General features: G+C 48.7%; 2 protein-coding genes across 8 annotated transcripts in view; both read right to left on the bottom strand.

Annotated features, from left to right (window-relative positions):
- Positions 1-1,019: 1,019 nt before the first annotated feature.
- PRDM14 (PR/SET domain 14) lies at positions 1,020-8,668 on the bottom strand. Its single transcript, XM_064445434.1, is given in 7 exon segments — positions 1,020-1,247; positions 3,308-3,409; positions 5,242-5,444; positions 7,056-7,326; positions 7,511-7,901; positions 8,106-8,325; positions 8,425-8,668. Coding segments are annotated over 7 exon segments (1,659 nt in total).
- An 8,362-nt stretch (positions 8,669-17,030) lies between these two features.
- Positions 17,031-21,367, bottom strand: part of NCOA2 (nuclear receptor coactivator 2) — a 196,579-nt gene continuing 192,242 nt past the window's right edge. For all 7 annotated transcript variants that reach the window (XM_064442571.1, XM_064442567.1, XM_064442570.1 and 4 more), the window contains one exon: positions 17,031-20,814. In XM_064442571.1, coding sequence (XP_064298641.1) covers positions 20,803-20,814 — 12 coding nt within the window. In that variant the 3' untranslated portion in view covers positions 17,031-20,802. The remainder of the gene's footprint in view (positions 20,815-21,367) is intronic.

Below are 21,367 nucleotides of genomic sequence, written 5' to 3'. Positions count from 1 at the left end.
CCTCAAGAACTAGTATATGGTGCATTTTTAAAAGCATTCAGGAGTGACACTACAGCAGCCAGCCTACGCAGATCCAGCAGGAGGAAGCGGAAGAGCCCAGTCTTCGCATCAGGACTCACTGCAAAGGCCCGCCTGGCCAGGACTCCCAGTAGTGGCAGATTTCTAGACAGGAGACGGTTACAGGACTGAAGAGCCCAGTGGTGGGATCGTGCCTGTTCCTGGCCTGCGCTGAGCCCACAGTGCAATGCCTCTACAAGGCCACTTGGCTATTAGCAAACCACCTAAGAGCTCACTGGCGCTTGAGAATGCCTTCAGGTTTGGTCCTCTAAACTGTGAGAAGGCAGAGCTCACCTCCAATATCTCTGCTAGGTCTGCAGCTTTTACATCACACCCTGCCCCCCTCTCCCCCTGGGCTTTCTGGGGTCCAGCATCCTCTGGAATCCTGAGTCAGTCTCGAAGATGGAATTTAAATACCCCATGCTGATCCACGAGTCGGTATGTCTGAGGCAGTTCACATTCAAATAGAGGGTCATTAAAAGACTTGCACAATAAGGGGAAGTAGACCCCATGCCTGGCCATGCACCCAAACAAAACAAGCAGGTTAAACGGGCTTTGGGAAATGCCCTTGATAAAAACGTCCCTCACTCAAGCTTTGGTATGGACAGCACCAGGCAGTCCGTAGATGTGGTGCATTAGAGGCACAGAAACACTCCTCACAGTGATATTTGTGCACAAAAGGTTCACTGCTTCTGTTTCCCTTTTGTGAAAATTAGGGTGTGGGAGGAGAGGAAGGGAAAGGTGGGGTAGCCTGTGTTGGACCTCACCCCACTTTGGCATCAGCCTACCCAGGTGAGAAACTCCTGTCCCCTGCACTCAGAAATATGCCCAGGATGTACCCAAAGAGTCGCTGCGAGGGTAAGCGTCACCTCCTGCGGCGTGCACACAACCACGCACAAACACATGCACATAGACCGATACACACACGAAGCTGGTCCGGGATGTGTCCGCGGGGCTCTTGACTAATGAGCAGTGTGAATCTTCATGTGGAAGTGGTAATCCTCCTGCTCTGGGAAGTGCTGGCCACACACCGTGCAAGTGCAGCCCTTCTCCTTGCTGTGCGTGCGGCGCACGTGGCTGTCGTGGGCTGCATGAGAGGCGAAGGCTTTGCCGCAGTGCTTGCACTTGAAGGGCTTCTCCCCCGAGTGCTGGCGGATGTGAGTGCGCAGGATGCTGGATGCCGTGAATGCCTGAAAGGGCAGGGATCAGAAAGGGGGGAGGAGTTGAAAATAATCTATTTTCATATATTATCCCCAGGCTCTTCTAACTCAGACCCCATCAGAAACACTGTCCCCTGAAAGTAAGTCCTCAAATAGCTCACATCCTCAGATAAGTGGAGAAAGAACAAAACCTTCCAGCTACCAGGAACCAGAAGCCAACAGCTATCACACTCAGCTATACAGATACGGCTGAGTCCATGGAGTTAGATGAAGCTCAGAGAAAGATTTCTGACCAGGCACCAGTAAATACCTTCTACATGTCAAAGGATAAGAAGTCATTACTGTCCTAATTAGCTTTGCAGCTCCTTTATGCCTGGGAGAGACATAATGCAAGTTCGTTTTCAGAGTGATGCCATTTTATGTTTACATACAGCTGTCAGAATTCATCCATGCGGTCAGTCCAGCACCCATCCTTTCCAGTTTCATTTTCCCCCGTCATACTCTGCTCTTCCTTCAGGCAGACATTCCAGCCTGTTTCCCCCCCTCACGAGTAGCAAAATGTGCACAATCACACTTTGTCTCCGTTCTAAAGACTCCTCCTGCATTTGGAGGGAAAACCCTCTCACCCAGACTTGAGAAGGAATGTTGCAAAGTAGCCCATGTTTTCCCTGTTTCTTTTTTTTTTTCCCCAAGAAAGACACTTTCACTATTTGCAGACAAACAAAAACCACAAACAAACAACACATCAGAGAGCCCTATACAGAAGTCCCTGGAGATGTTTATCAAAACGGCCAAAATCGTGATCTTGCCCCAACGCTTTTCCTCTAATCTCACGATGTCACCGAGATAGCGAGCAAAGGGGCAGGGAAAGCAAAGCTGCCCCGGAGCACAGCCACCGTTAGAGGTAGGAGAGGCAAAGAGGAATTGTGGCTGTGTAGGAGGAGTGGATGAGGACACTTTAAACGAGCCCCTGGTTTCCCAGCCACAGAAATGCTGTCCCAAGACAGCTGCATCCTGCAGCCTGAGGACTAATGGTTTGGTCTGATCCAATCTGCAACAGTCCTACCAGAACGGCTGGGGCTGGTCAAGGGTCCCACACACCCTAGAAATCTGCTCACAGAGCAACCTGTAAAGCTCTGTCACCTCTCCCTGCGATCAGAAGATTAAAGGATGACATTTCATCCTAAACTCTGCCTACAAGTGTTCAGGTTTTCTGGGAAAGGAAAAAACATAATAGCCAAAAGGAGCTTCTTCTAAGGTCCTTTACTACAGGACACTTCAGCTCCGTGTTGGTCCAGCCAGCCATAAACAACACTTGTCTAGCTCCAAAATCAGGAGCATCTTACTACATGCTGGCGGTGCTTCTGCATTGCACGGACACTCCATAGCACCTGGAGCCCTACCAATGTTCATCCAGCAGCCCTCATCTGCTGGGAGAGCAGTCACTGCTCTCACTGGGAGAGCTCACCCGAATCAACCTTGCTGTGAAGGGCAGTAACAGCTGAGCACGTTTTTGATCAGTGCTGTATGGCTCTAGTCACGTTCTTTTTCAGATGAAACCTCCGTGCCCAGTTGCACATTGATTGCCCCGTTACTTCAAGGTAAGCGTGCACAAAATCATATCGTGCGCGTTCAGTTTATGGGCCAAATCTGTTCACCCGCACTCCAGAAGCAGTGTCAGTAATGTCAAAAACTACCTGCCTGGTGAAAAAGGGGAATATTGGATCTAGCTGCGTGCCTCGGATGGTATTTGAAATGCTCTCAAGCTTTCCTAGACCTTAACACTGCGGCAGCTCTCTGAGCTGGGATGAGACACAAATTCCACATCAGACAGAGACCACATCAGACAGAGACCAGACACGGTTTCTTCAGTCTCAGCCAGCCCTGTCACTTCAACCCACAACTGTGCCCAGACTATCACTTATCTCGTGATCAACTTAAATAGAAGGCAATGTATTGAAAGAAAACAGAAAAGCAATTATTAAAAAATTGAAAAAGAAAGCAGAGCATGGAAAGAGCCCCCCCCACCAAGGTGTGGTGTGATGCTGAGCGCAGCAGAGGACAGACAGAGGGACGGGACTTCACCATACCTTGTTGCAGTAGACACATTTGTAGGGGCGCTCCCCAGAGTGAACCCTCATGTGTTTGTTCAGGCTGGAGGACTGAGAAAAGCTCTTCCCACACACTGAGCACTGGGGGGGTGAAAAAGGGATAAAGTTAAAAGGAAGTGCACAACAACGTAGCTAAAAATTAAAAATAGGTATGTGGATGATGTATGCATGTGATTTCCTACATATATTTATGTTTATACACCTATTTATCTGTGTATGCATATTTATTTATTTACAAACACAGTAGTAATTTAAGCAGTAGCATTTTGAAATAGTCAGAATTTTTATTTGGTTTTAAGAACAGATTTTTTTTTAAAGGCGAAATAATGTAAAATTTCAAAGCTTTTTTGTGTGTGGTTAAAAACATTTCATTAAAAAGCATCCTTCTTCAGAACATTGGCAGGAAATATTGACTTTCAGTGATCAAAACTTGAAAATTTCTGTAAAATAATCTTTTCATCAAAATGCAAATGACGCTCTAGTTGCTACTTTGAATTTTTGCCCAACAAGTAAGATAAACACTAAAAAAAAAATATTTAAGGGGACCTTTTAAAATAGTAACCATTTTTCAGAACCGGTAAGTCAGTCACAGCACTCAGCCTACAGCTCGCTCTGTCAGAAGTGCCTCTCCTTAGAGGAGGGAAACAAGCAGCGCTTCGTCCTCCCACCCAAGGACCTGCTGGTCTTTGCAGCGTGGTGTGCGCTCTGCGGCCGGCTGCGACAGGACAAAACCCACATCAGAGGGACCTGAGGTCATCCGAGAGACTTGCACTGATTCAGTGAAATCTGTATGAGCCCCAAAATAATTTCCACCTTACAATAATTTTAAAATTATCTTTCATAAGTTCAAAATAAGCTAAACTATGACCGGTTTTGAAAGAAGGCAAGTTTTTTTTTACTGACACATTTTCCATCTTTGCTTTTTGGGTTGATCTGTTCTCATATAAATGCAATATATTCAGAACAAGTATATCTTCCTGCTGTTCTAAAGGGTTTTTTTGTATGCATTCCAAAATAAATGTGGAAAAAGGAAAGGAAAGGAAAGGGGAAAAGGAAAGGGGAAAGGGGAAAAGGCAAGGCAGAGGGGAAGAAAGACATGGTATTTGGTACCTCAGAACAGAATTATATTTTTCATCTGTTACTAAATCAATGTGATATTCTGACATTGCAATATTGCTGATTTAATTATAAAAGTTTTCCTGAAAAATTCACATTATTCCAGGACAATCTCTAAAAGAGGTATCTGGAGAATTTTCAGGACTGATTTAAAAGTGTGCCCTTTCAAGCACTGGAACTTGCCCTCCCCAAGCCTTTCGGAAAAGTCTGATTTGCCTCCCTAAGTGCACTTGGAGGAAACTGGTGCTACAGAGAGGTGTTTAGTGGAGATGAGGCAAGAATCTCAGCAAGGATTTTCTTCCAACAGCTGAAAGTCTGCTCCACATTGAACGTACAACTTTCAACTGCTGTTGTGTCTCAACAGCCACAGATGTCTGTCGGGCCTCAGACTGAAAGGGGGGAGTGAGGGCCATGGGACATCATCTCTCCAGATCCTGGACATGTGGAGCACCTTCACACACAGTTTAGCCCCACACTGTTGGTTTTTTTTTTTTTAAAAAAAAGCAAAAGCCACATGCAAACATCCAAAAATCCCAGGAGATTTATTTTTTTCTTTTCAAAGTCTCACTGAGACTGTGGGGTTTATTTTCCCGATAAAAAAACCATTAAATTTCTTCAACTAAACTCTACTGCACAAGACAAACTCTCCCTGTACAGGCAGAGCAGTCCCACCAGAGAAATGCCAGGGAAACTGGAGGAGGGGGAACATCATCACTATCCTACCTCGGCAAAAACCCCTCCTTAATCAGTCCCCTAGAAGAGGCAGTACCTGCGGAGAGACCCGGGAGCAGGCTCACCTTGTGAGGTCTGTGCTTTTCGTGGACGTGGAGAATATGGATCCTCAGCCTGTCTCTTTTTTCAAAGGATCGGTTACAAAGGTGACAAGGAAATTTGCGGTCCCCCTGGTCCACGCAGCGAGTGTACTTGAGGTGCTTGTCCCGGTAGTACTTGTAGGCAAAAACCTTGCCGCAGCGCTCACACTTAAAGCTCTCCCCGGCTTCTGTACAGCAGAAGGGACAGTGCCACCTCCCCGTTACACCGCGGCAAAAGGGGCTCGCTTCTGACCTTCTTCTTGTGGGAGCCGCTACCCAGCCGGGAATCTGACGGCTCCGGGGGGGCAATGACGGCAAACGGATTCTGGCAATATCACTCGTGAAATACACGTTGGATTTCTTAAGCCAACACACCGCTCCACTTGCCTTTCTAACGGAGGGGAGCGAACTACCGTGCACGGGTGGATAAAATGATCGGGTTTAGCTACTGACTTCAGCGAAGACTGGATTTAATCCTCGTATCCCCATAAAATGCCAGTGGGTATGTGGGAGGAAAAAAAAAAAACACACAAAAAAAAAAAAAAGAAAGAAAAACAAAAAAACAGAAACAAAAAAACCCAACGGTGAGTCCCACCTAAAGTCATTTCCAGGTATTTCTTGTCAATTTTGTCCGTAAATTTTACCTCCCACCCCAAAAAGGAAAATAAATAAATTTACACGTCTTTTCTACCGTTTTCAAAACCCTGTCCAACAAAACCACGTTTATTTGGTTTTCTTTTCTATTTCAAACTGTTTTTCACGGCTGAATTTAGGAACAACAGCCGAAATTCTTCAAAATTTACACATCCTTTTCTGCCATTAATAAAAGTAACTTTGACTTAACGCCTTGAAACGAAATGAACTGTTTACCAGCCTTCTGAACCAGGCACCTTAAGAGAACAGCTACAAAAATTTCCATGCCAAATTTCCACGCCAGTTCGCTTCTCTCCCTCGGTGCTGCCCCCCGCCGAGCCGCCCCTCAGCCGCTCCAGCTTTCCCTGCGATGGCACAAACTCGTTTTCTCCGAACATAAGTTTCGCTTCTAAGAACATCATGCTTTTTGCACATTCTAAGCAGAACTACTCCCGGAGTAAGAGCATTTGGCATTTCTTCTGCAAGCAATATCGGCATTATCGGATCGGAACGACTTCAGCCGGCCCCGTTTACTGAGAGTGTTGATTGCACGAAAAATAGCCTTAAGTCAAGAGTGGGCAATGGTGGGATAAAACAGGACCAAACCAGGAATGCCCCTCAAAAAGCTCCTCTCCTCCGAAAACGGGACACACACCCACACCCCCACCCTCCAACCACGGCGCTGGGGAGCAGAGGCAAGCTCAGCCCGGCCCCGCCAGATGTTTTACAATCGCCATATGAACGCTTTTAACTCCCCGAGGAAACGCGAACGAGGAGCAACTGCCGGGGCAGAAAGGGGCGCCTCTTGCTCTGAGCTGGCAGCAGCCCTCGGTGCAAGCCCCGGGCTCCCGGTGCCGAGGGGGAGCTGCTCTTTGGGGTGCTGGAGGATGCAAGGGAGGGAGGGGGAGCCGGCTACCCGGGAGGGCGGGCAGACCCCCGGGACATGGGCTGCGGGGCCACCCCCACCCCAGGGCACCCCCGCGGCAGGGCCGGTCACCCCGCCACCGGCTCACCACGGGGACCGCGAAGCGTTCAGAGTAAAATACAGCCGGGAAAAGGTGATGCCCGAGTTCCTTTAGCTCCCTTAATTCGAACCTAATCCCGGCCAGGGACAGGTCCATGGGAATAAGGGGCAGTGCCCCTCGGGGGGTCTCTGGCAGGCTCACCTTCGGGGTGCTGCGGGGGTCTCTTCCCCTCCGGCATGCCCTTCAGGCTGATGGGGATGCCCAGGAACTGCACGTAGCAATCGCCGTACCACACCAGCAGCTCTTGCTTCGGTAAGATTTCCTTGCAGCTCTCGTAGAAGATTTGCCCCTGGCACTGGATTGCCGTCAAATTCTGCTCCTCGGGGAACCTGGCACAGTTCACCAGGGACATCCAGTTGCCAGAGGTGCCCTTCCCGTCTATGAAGTGGCTCAGGCGCCCGCAGTCGAAGATCTGGAGAGCAGGGAGAACAGGATCAGGTTCGAGGGACCCTTCCCGCCACCGTCCCCCTCGCACCAGTCCCACCACCCACACTGGGCCGAGTCCCTCTTGCAGGCTACGGGAGAGGGGCGACCGAAAGCCTCGCCCCGGCTCCGTTTAGGGGGTGCAGGGGGTAGCCCGGCCGTGCCTCCGCTACCTCCCACATCAGCGAGTTGTCGTCGTAAGTCTTGATCTCGCTGGTGTTGACCACTTTGCCTTGGAAAGGGCCGAAGCGGACTCCTTTGGGGATGGGGTCCGTGCAGAAGACTCCGAGCTGAGACACGTCCCCGTAGGCCACCCGCAGCACCGAGAGCCCTGCGGGGGACAGGGCGGGCTGAGGGCTGAGCCTGCTCCGCCGCGGCTGGGCGCAGGCACCGCCGGGCCCCTACCTTCGGGCAGCTGCAGCGAGTCCCTGTCGAGGAGCGGGCCGGCGGCGGAGTCCGCAGCACCTGCAGAAGAGGGACCCCTTCTTCACCCCGCTGTGGCAGAGCAGGGGGAGCGGGCCCTGCCCTCCCCGACATCGGCCGCAGCCCGAGTTACCCCCCCGACTCTTCCCCGGGGTGGGCTCGGAACCCAAGAAAACCCCGGGGAAGGGAAACCCGACGTGCCCGCGGCGATGCCCAGCGAGCCTGGCTGCCGCGGGACGGCCTGCAGCCCTTTGGGGACAGTCCCCGAGCCCCAGCAGCACACCCGGCCGCAAGGAGCGACCCTCCGCCCGGTGCCCCCCCCCCGTCCCCGCCGCCGGCGGCAGCCCCTTACCGGAGACCCCCTTACCCGGGCTGGCGGGAAGGACCCGGAGCCCCGAGATGGCGTGGAGGCTCCCGGCCAGCTGGCTGCTTCGGAGCGCCCCGTACAGCACCGCGTTGAGCTCCTCCTCGGTGAAGTGGTACCTGTAGCTCTGCCCCGCCACCCCGCCGGCCCCCGGGCTGCGGGCAGCCCTACGCGGGGGGCTCGGGTAGGGCGGCGGAGGGGAGCCTGGCGCCCCTGCCCCGCGGGGAGAGGCCTCCCGGGCGGGGAAGGGGGCCGGAGGCTTGGCGTAGAGGGGCAGGGGGAGGCCGGGGAAGGGCTCGGCAGGCGGGGGGGGAGGCTGGCTCAGGAAAGCGGGGACCCTGCTGAAGCTGAAGGGGGGCAGAGGCGGGGAGGCGGGGACCAGCCCGCCCAGGGGTTTCAAGGGCTGGAAGAAATCGGGGGCCGCCTCGAAGTACTGGGCGGGAGGGAGGAAAGGGGAGTAGTAGACAGCGAGGCTGACGGGGCTCATCCTGAGGGCGTCTCCGCCGTCTGCGGGGACCGACTCGCCGGCGAGGGACAGCGCCATGCCGGGCCGGGGACGGGAGGGGAGGGGACGGAGCTGCCGGGAAGCCGAGGGGCAGCACCCGGGAGCCGCCGGCGCGGGGTCCCGCTGCGGGGCGGCGGCGGGATGAGGACGCGGGGGCCGCCGCACGCTGCCTTCCGCCGCCCGGCGCCGTCGGGGCGAGCGGGCCGGCCGCCGCCGCCCCCCCGCGGCTATATGGGCCCGGGGAGGGGATGGAGGGAGGGAGGGAGGGTGGGCGGGCGGGAGCGGCCCGCCCCGGGGGTCGCGCAGCCCGGGGGGCGGGCGGGGGGGGGCTGCCCCGACGGACGCCCCTACCCCGAGGCGGAGCCGCGGCTACTCCCGGAGCGGCCGGACCGCCCCTCTCCACTTCGAGGCCCGCGGTGTCCGAGGGGGTGGCCCGGGGTGGGGGGGAGCCCCCAGCCTCCCGGACCCACCTGCCCTGCCGCCGGCCATGCCCTCCGCCTCTCCGGGCCCCGACCGACGGGCCGGTGGGCTCTGCCTCTCCCCCGAGCAGGAGGCAGGGGTGGGTGTGGGAGCAATGCTCCCCATGGATGAGCACCTACTGCAGTAGGTGAGCACCCTGCCAGCAGGCCTCCGTGCTCCCCAGCAGAACCCACAACCTCCGGAGCAGTGTCTTGGGGTTGCAGGTGTGGGGTTTGGATATAGAAAGTTTAAAAACACCTCCCAAAACCCCGGCTGAAGAGGCGGCATCATGCTCTCAGCCACTGTAGATTTCATGGGCATTGCTGAAGTGCTTTTGCTTCAGCTTTGTGCTGCCCGTTGGACGCCTTGCAGGACACTGGGCTCCTGCTGGGTTTTCCCAGGCTCCATGACCAGGCCTATGCCAGGACCTGCCCAGAATGGGCAGAAGCAGGGATTGGGGAAAGATGTCTGGCCCTTGCCCCTTGCAGAGGTGCTGGGTGACTCACTCCTGCAGGGTTTCACCCTGTTTTTTGTGGGGTTTCTCCTTCTAATCTCCCCTTCCTCCCAGGTGGCTACGTGCTGCAATTGCTACCAAAAGGGGACCTGAGTTGCAGGATCCTAGGGTGTGCACCTTCCCATTGCAGGATGTCATCCCTGCTTGTGTACAGAGATGGAGAAATCTTTAGTCCAGGGAGAAACCCCACGGCAGGCAGGGCGTGAGCAGGATGGGTTACTGAAGAGCCCCCCCTTGGGTACCTCATTCCCTGACAGTGCCCAGCCTGCGTGACGCTGCACATCAGGCGCGGAGGGAAGGGACAGGGTGGGCTGTGCTGCACTGCAGAGAGCTTGGGGACTTGCACCCACGGGTCCCTCTCAGGGCAAGGCAGCTTAGGGTTTCCTGGGGCACAGAGCAGCACGAGCCAAACCGCACACAGACGCAGCTGGAGTGAAGAACAAACATAGCCAGGTCTGACTCCCGGAGGTTTAGATGCCGTTTCAGTGGTTATGGTGTGCTATAATAACTGAGTAGCATAGCTCCATGTGATCTTTTGTAAAACATTGCCTTCATCCCAAAGAAAGAATGTATCAGGAATCACCTGAAGCAGCCTCAGACAGAAAGACCTGGCTCCAGACACAGTTGCTGACTGCACTTGACCAGAGGTGAAGCCATCCTTCCAGTCCTTAGTTCTTATCTGGTCTGAGTGGAGTGCTCTGAAATAGAGACTTTGAGAAAGAAAAACTGGCTGCCTGGGGGAACGAGGGTGCATAGGACCTCAGGCACTGTAATTCCTCCCTACCAAAAACTTCCATTTGGACCTTCCCCTAATTTATTTCACTCAGGACACAAACAATAAGGCAGCAGACACAAGCTCACAGCACTACCGAGGGAGACCCGAGGGAGACCCAGAATTGATCCAGGCTTTCCCAACTCCCAAGATTCTTTCCGTAGTCTGCCCAGTACGGCTTTGTCCCCACACTTGAGTTTGAACGTTTATGTACTTTGCATTAAATGTATTGGGCTAATTCTCCTACCTACAACCTCATTCTTCACCCTAACCTCCGTTTGCAAGACAAAAGTGCTGAATACACCAGCCAATATGCACATGAGCCTTAGGGAGAGGGTAGGAATGCAGCCTTCTGAAACTTGCTTGAGATAGTCCCTTAGCTTAACTAGCCTGATTTTTCTGTTATCAGTCTTTTTTTTTTTTAAAAAAACTTTCTCTGTGTTGTTCCAAATCTCTGTTATTTTGTAAGACAGAATTGATGCTGTATTGCTTTAGGAAACGGTTTCAGGCAGGCAGTTTAACCTGGTCTTATTGATGCAGCATCAGTAGCATAGAAGTAGTACCAGAATTAATCAGATTTATGGGAACAAGCCTTCGAGCTCCAATTGCACAAAGAAAGTTTGAGTTACCCTTAGAAATCAAGTGTTGCCAGGTAATCTGGAATCCTCTGGCTACCCTGTGTCCAGGTATCAGAGGAGAGGAAAAGGGAAAGGGGCTTGCAGAGGAGACGTGCTGACATCGGAGATTTTTGAGAAACGAAGTCAAACAAACAAAACATGAGATTGTTAAATTCTCATCATTAGTTGCATTGTAGACATGCCCAGAAATAAAAATATTCCTGTTTCTAGGAGCCTGATGACACGGAGCCCAGGAGAAGAAAAGGGCTCGAGGCACCTTTGCCACTGTATAGTAGGTCATCTTTAGAGGCTTTTACTCCCTAAGAGGTTAAAGGCATTTATTGCATTCAAAAAATGCCGACCTCGGGGAGGGATGTTGGGGGGGAGCAGGAGTGCAGCCCTGCAGAGCCCCCTCCAGCAGGCAGGCCAGCCCCCTCCCTGCGGCCCCTGGCTCTCCGGGGCTGCGCCTGGAGCCGCCCCCGGGGGCTGCTGGACAGGAGGGTGGCCAGCACCCACCCGGCGGCTGGGATGCTCTGGCCCTTTCTTGGGAATGACTGGGAATTTGGCTGCCAAAAACGAGCCCGGGGGGTTGGTGCCCTGGGGAACAGCTCAGTGAATAAAAAGCCAGTTTTGAGGTTCTCATCCCGACATGTCTTTTCAGCCTTGCCAGGGAAATAACAGCTCACCTTTTCTGACTGTGAAAAAAAAGGACAAACAGAAATGCCAATTCACTTTGAGGGGAAATCTCCAGCTCACGCACACTTGGTTCAGCCAGGTGCCCCTTGGTGCGGAGCATCCCTGCTGCCAGCAGCCGGGGGGACATCATGAGAAGGGAAAATTCACTTTGAAATTACGGCTACAAAAAGAAAAGCCTTAAAACAAGCCCTGGGGACTCTCTCACTGCCCGGCAGTGCTCAGGTGCTGCACCAGGAGTGGTTCCCAGGGCTGCTGGCATTTAGCACCTAGCTCAGTGGCACCTTACAGACATCCCCCAGGCCAGAGCCACCCACCTAGAGCACAGGGCTCTCAGTAGCCTCCTGCCTCCCCCCCCCCCCCCATCAGAGCAGGGAGCCATGACCAGCAGCGTACATGTGCATGCGGCATTTGGCTTTTTGGCTACTGAAGTGACCCTCAGGTTTTACCTTTGGGAGTTTGTTTCGGTTTTATGGCTTGTTACAAAGTAATCCCTGCAGTCTATCAGCCTCCTTCCCCCGCTGAAAGATTTTAGAGGGTATTCCTTCTCCACAGTGGTGTGGGGATGCCTTTTAAAGACAAGCACCAAGGGACATCCCTGCAGGCTGACTGCATAGCATTCAGTCGCCTAAGTTGCCTTACGCAGATGCCTGGATTGATCCAGATTTCTTGATCCAAAAAGTTGCATCCCAACCCCTCCCATCCTCCTCTCAGTTTGGACACAAGCTCTTCATCATCACTCTTACTCCCACTCTACATCTTCCTTACTTTACTTAAAGCACTTACACCTGTTTATCACCTCTGAAGATCGCAGTGCTGCAGCAGACCCTGACGCCCAGCTTCCCACCTGCAGGCTCCCTGTGTCCCAGCACTTACACTGACAAGCAGCTGCAGCATGGGCATGGGAATCCCAGTCATGGAAATAACACAAATTACAATTTAGATCAGGTCAGAGCAGAAGTGGTTTATTGCTATGGCTATAGGAGGAGATGGAGAGCAGCAGAGTGACAGCATCTGCTGATGCGGACTATTGAAAAAAGGGAAATCACACATTAAAGTGCTTCAACTTTCCTTTTCCAGTATTAGCTGAATCTTTAAACATAGCAGTGTTTTAATAATGTCATAATTATTATTTACTATATAATAATAATAATAATAATCATTACCAATGCTCAGTGACTTCACTGAAGCAGTCCATTGCTCTCCAAATACCTTGAGAATAGAAAAATAACTGAAAAATACGCACACAAAAAAAGTTGGAGCGAGCCAATCTAAAATTTGCAGCAAACCAGTCCTGTCATATATATAGCTGCAATGCTCCCCACCTTTGCACATGAGCAAGGGCAGGAATACCTGTTATTCTTCTTGTCTCTCAGTGCTGCTTTGCCCACAGTTTGCAGGCAGCTGAGTAAATTACTGTGGCCAGGTTCACCATGGGTCCTTCCAGCCTCCTGAGTAGTTGTAGTGCACTTTCCTGCACTGTCTTCTCAGGAACATCTGCTAGGGAGAAATCCCTGGGTGCATCGCAAAAGCTGGAGCAACTCCACCTCCCCAGCAGCTCTATGGGGCTGGGAGCGTGTCTCAGATTCCCCAGCCTTTCCCACCTCCATACTTCAATGCCTATCTCAGTCTGTGGTGGTGAAGTAGTTCATTTAGACTGTACTCAGTATGAACTGAAATATTTAAAGCGAAGTTCCTGCTGCCCTGGTGAGTGAGCCTGACCTCTGCCTCTCCAGGGGACAGGGGGTCTGAATGTTGTCTCAGCCCCTTCCCCTGCACAGAGCCCCCTTCACCACTGAGTGCTGCTGCCTTTAGGCCTAACTTCAGGGGAGAGTGGGGAGCACCATGTTGGATAGCATTGAAACTGTCACCTGGCCTGTCCCCTGTGCCCATCTGTTGTTCTTAAAGCCAGAATCTTTTAATGATCCCCCAGAAGGGCTCCAGCTCCTTGGGGGAGGAGAAAGTACAAAACCATACATCCCATTGGATCAGGGAGTCGTCCGGGCATCCACAGACCTCTTGTGCCACTGACAGTTGTACGGGCTGACCCTGGATTGTCCTGCCCAGCCACCCCTTGTGCACAAGCAGGATGTATGTCTTTGTCTAATGACAGCAGCCACAGGAGATTCCCATTTCCACTGAGTACATTATTTGCAGAGTTAGATGATGTTTGTTCCCCCATAATTCACTGATTTCACCTGGACTGCTCAGTTTTAGTACTCAGCTTTATCAGGTTTAAATCTCTGTAAGTTGAGGCTACTCCTTTGCAACTGTGCATTTCCCTTTCTACCCAAATCTTCACAACTTTGAAAGTTCAAATTGTAGAGAACACAGCCTTAGCCTGATTCTCTCAATTTCCCTCCTGTTTTATACCTAACACCATTTATCTATTTCGTAGTTGGAAGTGATGTTACTTAGAGGAGATCTTGTACATAGTCTGGTAAACCTCTCTTTTCATCCCCCACACAACATATTTGGATCATTAGGACTTCAGCTTCAGCCATTTACAACTGTTATTGTTCTTCTAATGTTCTATAAACATATTTTTTTCCAATCCACTTGTTTGAATTAACCCAAGGATTTACTAGCACTGGTGTTGTTTGGGTGCCCCCACAATGCTCTAGAAGTTTGCTTACAAACTTAACACTATGGGTACATTAGCAAAAGATTGGTCTCCCATCGCATAGGGATTATATACATGTAATCTCAGGAATACTCACCACTCAACCACATCCTGCTGGCTACAACCCTGTTAAGGGGTGTTAGGAGCAGCCACCTCCTCTAGCATCCCCAGCCCAGGACCTTCCTGCCTGGCTGCTGGAGCCCAGCCCAGTGCCTGGGGACCTGGGGTCCCTGCTCAGGCTGGGGATGCGGCTGCTGCTTTCCCGTTTGCAGGTTTGCCCAGCAACAAACTGAGCACAAACCCCAGAGATACGTAGACACAGGACACACACACAGAGGACGCTGACATGGCTGGTCTTTCAGAGAGGACAGCACAATGAGCTGCAGCTGCCTTTGGGGGCAGTGGAGCTTCATCTGATTGTCTGGGTCCCATTTTCACTCTCTCAGAGGAAACCAGGTCAAGTCAGAGAGAGCCTGTGTTGCCTGGATCCTTGGCCAGGGAGTAGAAAGCTGAGACCTATCCATGGCAAAGGCATAGGAGAAGAGGTTCGGGCATCCCCAAGAAGACTTAATCCCTTCAAAACAATCAACTGCATGTTTTTCACCCCCATGCAACTATCCAGAACCAGAGACTGAAGGGGAGGAGACAAGACACATGAGGGGTCCCTCCTGGTCACAACATGTAGCATGAGCCTCCCATGCTGGCTGAGGCTGGGGTCATTAGCAGTACCACAGGAGGCTCAGACTGGAACCAGACAGGGAAGGGTTAATGTGGTTGGTCACACCACCTGAGCCTTTAACTGCTGGGGCAATTTCTTTTGCAGCTGATCGATGTCCCAGGAGTCTGTCCCTACGTGGCGCAGACCTCAACGCCCAGCTCTCAAGCATCACTGTCCACATAGGTTCATTCATGGTGTAATTCCAACCTGGACGTTTCCTGACCTGCCTCTCCTAAGGACTTTATCAATTTGCGATATTTCTTCCCTCTTTTAGCCAGCTGAAGAGTGGGAAGTCTTAGTGGGACTCTGGACTGACCTGCATTAAAAGCTGGGATTCAGCAGCCGCCGCACACCACGGGAGCCTACAGACCACCCTCCGCCAAAGCCCCAACAGGGACTTTTGAGCAGCGCTGGGGGTTCAGCAGGGAGCAGCCTGCCGTGATCCCATGCAAAGCAGGACATGTGAATCCCAGTCACGGCACCAGACGCTGTCGTAGAAATAACCCGAATTGCAATTTAGATCAGGTCAGAGCAGAAGCGATTTATTGCTATGGCCGTAGGTGAGGACAGGGAGCAGCGGAGCGACAGCCTCTGCTGGTGCAAACTCTGCCCCTGTAGAGAGGGTACGTGATGTACACGCACCTAGAAACACTATGCCAGAGACAGGTAAGAGGACATGAGTTGTATGTACCCGTTACATGCACAAGGCCACAGAACCACTCAAGGCTGCTCTGGGTTCTGCTTTTGTCAGCACAAGAACTAATTCATCATGGTTTCACTGTGATTATTTCAGGAGACTGTGAGAATTCAGTCAAGAGGGCCACTCAGGCGGTACTTAGCATCTCTACTTCCACACCTGGGAGCCCAAGAGGCCAAGGCAGAGGGCAGATACCCCTGGCTGCTCTCATCCTTTGCCATAGCCTGACCCCAAGCACAGTGCGACACACGACCCTTCTCCCATACTGGGTCCAACACATGGAGAACCAGGATAAGCTGCAAGCAACAAGCCGGGGAATAATTCGAAGCCTCTGGGCACCCCTCTTCCGTCCCTGAGACCGGTGTTTGGCAACAAAGCCCGATCCAGAAAGTAGAAGGCAGCGCTTCTCTTCTGTAAAGCCAGTTACATCAGAGGTCATCGGTGGCTCATCACATTTAGACTGATGGCAGCAGTTTTAGCTAAAATGGTTGTCAAGAATTTTCATTTCTCTTTAGTATTAATAAATCATAAGGGGATAATCATGCCTAAACGTGAAGTTCTGATAGGAAACGTTTTCCCTCTTAATAGACACAGATGTTTTCTCTATTCGTTTCTGAGCTTACATTGGGAAGAAACATCCTCCTTCCTGGCTTTCCTTAATGTGGCAGTGTTTTCCTTGTATCCAAGGATCACCATCATTTTCTGAAGCCAAGAGAACGGCAGGAGAAGCCTTGTTTTGGTAGGAATGGTGAAAGGGTAAGAGTATTTGGAGGTCTTAAATAAATACTCTTTGGAGTACTTTAGCTTCTAAAATTTTCAATATAAATAGCTTTTCTCCCTCACTGATTTCCCTGAGGGAGCAGCAGATCATTCTGATGAACAAGCATTCTTCTAGCTGCTTTTATGTTTGCTTTCAATTGACCAAACACTTCCAACTGTTTTAACTGAACCATTTGGCACAGCGAGGAGAACCGGCCCTTAACTCCCTCAGTCCCACTCCACGCCATTCAAGGTCTGCCTCTGCTGAAACTGTCGTGGAAGACGCCCATTTTGTCCTGACATGTGATATAAAAAAGTACTCCTAATGAACTGTTTTCGCATTAGCTATGTGATGAACTTTTTCAATTAATACAGCACTATAAAGATGAAAGGACTTGAGAGTAACAACTAGTTGGAATCTATGAAAGCCTTCAACACGGAAAGCCTGCTGTCTTTTTAGAACCTGCCGATTCATCTGCCCTCTAGTGCTTTAGTACTACACCTTAGCCCCTTTTATGAATAAATGAAGACACAACAGAAACACGTTGAAATCTCTAAAGCCATGTAAAACCCGAAGGCATTAAAATTTATTAAATGATGCAATAACAACAGAATTCTTTATTTACAATAGCATTATTTAACATCAAATAAGCAAATAGCATCAGCAAAGCAATATTAACTTGCATAAATGTATTTAAAATTTCTCTGAATATATCTACCTTTGCATAAACTGCTCACACTAGAAATACAAACATCAATGCAGGTGAACAACGTGATGTTCAGAGTCAACTCCGTTTTGAAAATAAATCACAACCTGAAACACTGTAAGCTTTCTCCTGAAGAACCATAGTTTATATATTGCTTAATTTTACCCTTGTATAATCTTTTCATATACACACATCTCAGATGCAACTTCATGATGAACTGTACAAATAAAAGCCACAAATGACATAAAGGGAAAAAAATTAAATGACAGTAAATGTTTGAAGAAATGTGTCCATCATCTCTATTGAACAACATAAAGATTAAGTGATGATGCACTTGTTCCAAAATTGTACACAATTCACTATACAAATATAATACATCAGACAGCTATGTAGGAATATACAAGACTTAAAAACAGATCTAAGGCATTATGCTAGATTTTAGCATTTTGAGGTTCTTGCACATAGCTTTTACCTGTAGTAAGAAACTTAAAAGATTTTGTTTTAGTCTACAAAGAAACACCAGGGAGAAAATTCTAATTAAAATCAAAGCCACTACAGTAAATTTTCTTTTGTGCAGAGAATGCTTTTGCTCTTAGGCAGCATACTACCATACAAATACTAGAAAACTTTTAAATTCACACCAACAATTAATGGCTTAAGTTGCATTTCAAAACTGATTGTGTATCTTTGGGTTCTGCAAGTGGAGCTGTGCCACCCATTTCATCTGTTAAGCCCATATGAATTTCGCTTTTAAACAAAGATTAAAAAATGTATTGTATAAACTGCAAAAACATTGCTTTTAATTAATACAGGCCCAAAGGGATACCGGTGTGGGACAATATTTTAAAGATCGAGTACAAATTAATTCATTGTAGCAAAACAGCTCACGTCACTTTTTAAACTTACCACATTACATGAACACTTAAACAGGTCGTACGACCATGTATATATGCTTATTTTTCACATTATGCGCCTTTCACATTTAGTAATGTAAGTAGAACACTGATTAATTGTTCTGTTAAACAAAATCCAAGTACTTTCTCCGACAAATTTACTGTATACAGGATGAAAAATACTGATAATGAAGGGAATCGATTTGGCTTTTTTGTTTCTATAGCGATCAATATGATCAGAAGATTCCTTCACTCACTTTTCTCTTTCATTAGTTAGAAGACGACTAAAGTCACGATGAACCCAAACGGAGCCAAAGTGATAGGTACAATCTCCTTTCTTTCAAAATGGCAATGGATGAAGAAGTATCATAATCACTACAGACGATAAGGGTTTGCAGGTCTGTCGTGAAACGGGACAAATTTAAACTATTTTGTCCACTGTGAAAAAGAATAATCTATCTGCAGACGTTACGGTTAAGATCCGAAAAAGAGTGGAATAGAAACAAAATTCTTTTAAAACCCATTTACGCTTTATGGTGCCCGAAGTTCATTCCTTCAAATTTACACATTTATCGTATAAATAATTTTTTGTCAGATATATAATGCAAGTTTCACACAAATGTCGTTGTAGTAGTGAGGCTGTGGAGGTCAGGGCTGACAGTTATTCTGGTTTCCCATCAGCAGGCGAGAGGATGGCTCAGCTGAATAAATACTCTGAGTTTGCTAATAGAACGGTGTCAGTTGAAAAATGTTGCTTCTCCAGAACGGTGGCACTGCCCTCCTTAGGGACAAACACAGCTGCACATTTCCTGGGTTTTCACCAAAGGCCTTCTACAGAAACAGCCTATTTTGAACAGCCTTTATCGTATTTCCCTCAGCCTTAATACAGAATAGCCGCTATTTTACTTTAACTCCCACCTGAACACCAAAACAAATTAAATGGTAACAGAATAAACCTTTCACTCCCAAAAGGCATGGCTGATGAGATATTAGAAAATGCATTGCATTTTACGTGACATCAAAAAATTTGCGTTAAGGTTAGAAAGTGTGTGGTTTGCGGGTCAGTGTAAAGAAAACAGAGGTCAAAAACATCAATTTCTTAATATTTCAAGTCCTCAGAAACTGATGTCCGTTTTAGTAAAAGATTATTCCAACCACAGTGGGCAAGAAAAAAAAAAACCACCCCCTAACAGTGGCTTGCTTATTAACAGTTAGTTTTCCTAAGACTTGTTACGAAAAGATATAAACATACAAAAATCAAGAATTGGTTCCTACAGTGGCTGCATATAATATAGGTTAGTTAAATGACATTATGAGCAGAATCACAAGGTTTAGAAAATGAGAAGTCTCAAGCCTACAAATTAGGTCTAATCAAGGCATTGTGATCCTTTACAAAACACTTTTCCAGGAGACACACACGGCTAAGAAGATATCTAATTTAATACTGAAGTACCTCATTTGGAATCAACTTCACAACATGTATATCTCACAAAAATTATACAAGTAAAACACTTAAGTTTTCAACTTAAATTATTGCTTGTTTACATATAAACTGGATTTTATGTACCTTACAAAATGTCCTCGTAGTCCACGCTGCTTTAAAATAATCAGAAACACACGACAGTGGTGAAGTCTGTAGTGATATCTGCTATAGGTATTACAGGAATTGTTATTTTCCCAGCTAAGGGGATGGGAACCAGAAATTATCATGCTCTAAAGCAGGTATCTTGAGCTCTTTGATATTATGCACCAATTCTGCCACTACCATAATCAGTACATGCATTACCATCGAACTTTGCTGTTCGGCATCCAGTAACTGGCCGTCCAGATTGCTGGAAATGCACCTAGGGAAGTAAAGGGTTAACCTGTTTTTTTTTTTATTCATTAGAAAGAGGAGGAAGATGACAGAGGTCAGGAAAGCCAGGTAAAAAAAAAAATCAGGATTTGCTTATTGTTAGAATTTAATTAAATAAGAATGTAACCAACTTGTATTTTTGGATTCATGACTTGCATTATAAACATTACCACAAAACCCAACCGAAACGCCCCTTATAAACAGCCCTCTCACAGGGTAATTTTCATCCGTTTTACAACTTCAGCCCCATTCAAAATTGGTCTGTAGAGTTTTCTACATTGGTTCATCTTCTCTGACTTGTTCTCAGTGGAACGTGCTCATTGGAGGTCTCTGTATGTACCAGACGTTGCTTCTACACCCTCCTCCATGCCTCCTCTCAGCCCCAAAATGCAGGCCTTAAGTCTAAAACACCAGTTTTCAGACGGAACTGAGTCCTTTGCACCAGACTGAGTAAGCCAGGGAAAACAAAGCAAAAAAACCAAGGTCTAGAACTAAACAGAAACAGAACAAGAGCATGGTTGTTTTTCCTTAAATACATACATTTAAATACATTCAATCTGACATGGTTTATGAAAATTGCCTGTCAACATTTACTTCGCAGGAGAGATCTAAGTTGCACTAAGGTGAATGCAGTGAACAGACTGAGCAACTGTCTGTACGCTAGCTTCAGACTGTCAAAGAAGAGGCTGCTCTTCGGCAAGGACCGCCCGGCTCCCCTCGGGAAGGCAGGGCTGAGTCTTGTTGGCAGCAGGCAGCCGCCACCGGCGCTGGCAGCTCAGCTGGGTCACGACAAACAGACGCCAGTAAGGATTTGGGGCTGTACGCCCAGTCAGCTGAAGAAAGGAGCAACCAAACCACCCTCAGGGTCAGCAATATTTCTGCAAAAAAAAAAAAAAAAGAGAAATTGGAGAAAACCAAATGAATTCTTCCTTCTGCGACAGTGAAGATGGAGAGGTGAATGAGAGCTGGATGCTGGACTGCAGCATCCCCCGTCGATCACACATTGGTGTCTTATTTTAAACTTGAAAATTGATTTGACTTTATAAAGCTAGGCTTTTCTTTGTGTACAAAGATACAACTGACCTGTGATTTAATCCCAGTGATATCAGTGAGGGTTTAATGTCACTGCATTCTTAGGTCCTTAATTCATTCCAGTTATTGTGGACATTGTAACAACTCAGGATCATCTATCTGCCCCTCGTAGACTCCAGCTAAAGGCACAGCAATATGGTTTAAGAGAATTCTCATACTTGAAGTATGTGTAAAATCTCCCTGTGTTACTGCTGTATCATTCTCAAAGGAAACAACTGCCTTGGTGCACTTTCCTCTCCGTGAATTGTAATAAAAAAGGGAATGAAGAAGTAAAAAAAAGCACCAGCTACCAATTCCTAGAGATGTTCTTTACATCATACTTACTACCCTTGCAGTGTC

This window comes from Phalacrocorax carbo, chromosome 2 (assembly GCF_963921805.1).
Source record: "Phalacrocorax carbo chromosome 2, bPhaCar2.1, whole genome shotgun sequence".
In the NCBI taxonomy this organism is placed as follows: domain Eukaryota; kingdom Metazoa; phylum Chordata; class Aves; order Suliformes; family Phalacrocoracidae; genus Phalacrocorax; species Phalacrocorax carbo.
Note: the sequence above shows the minus strand (reverse complement) of the source record. Positions and strands in the feature narration are given on the sequence as shown.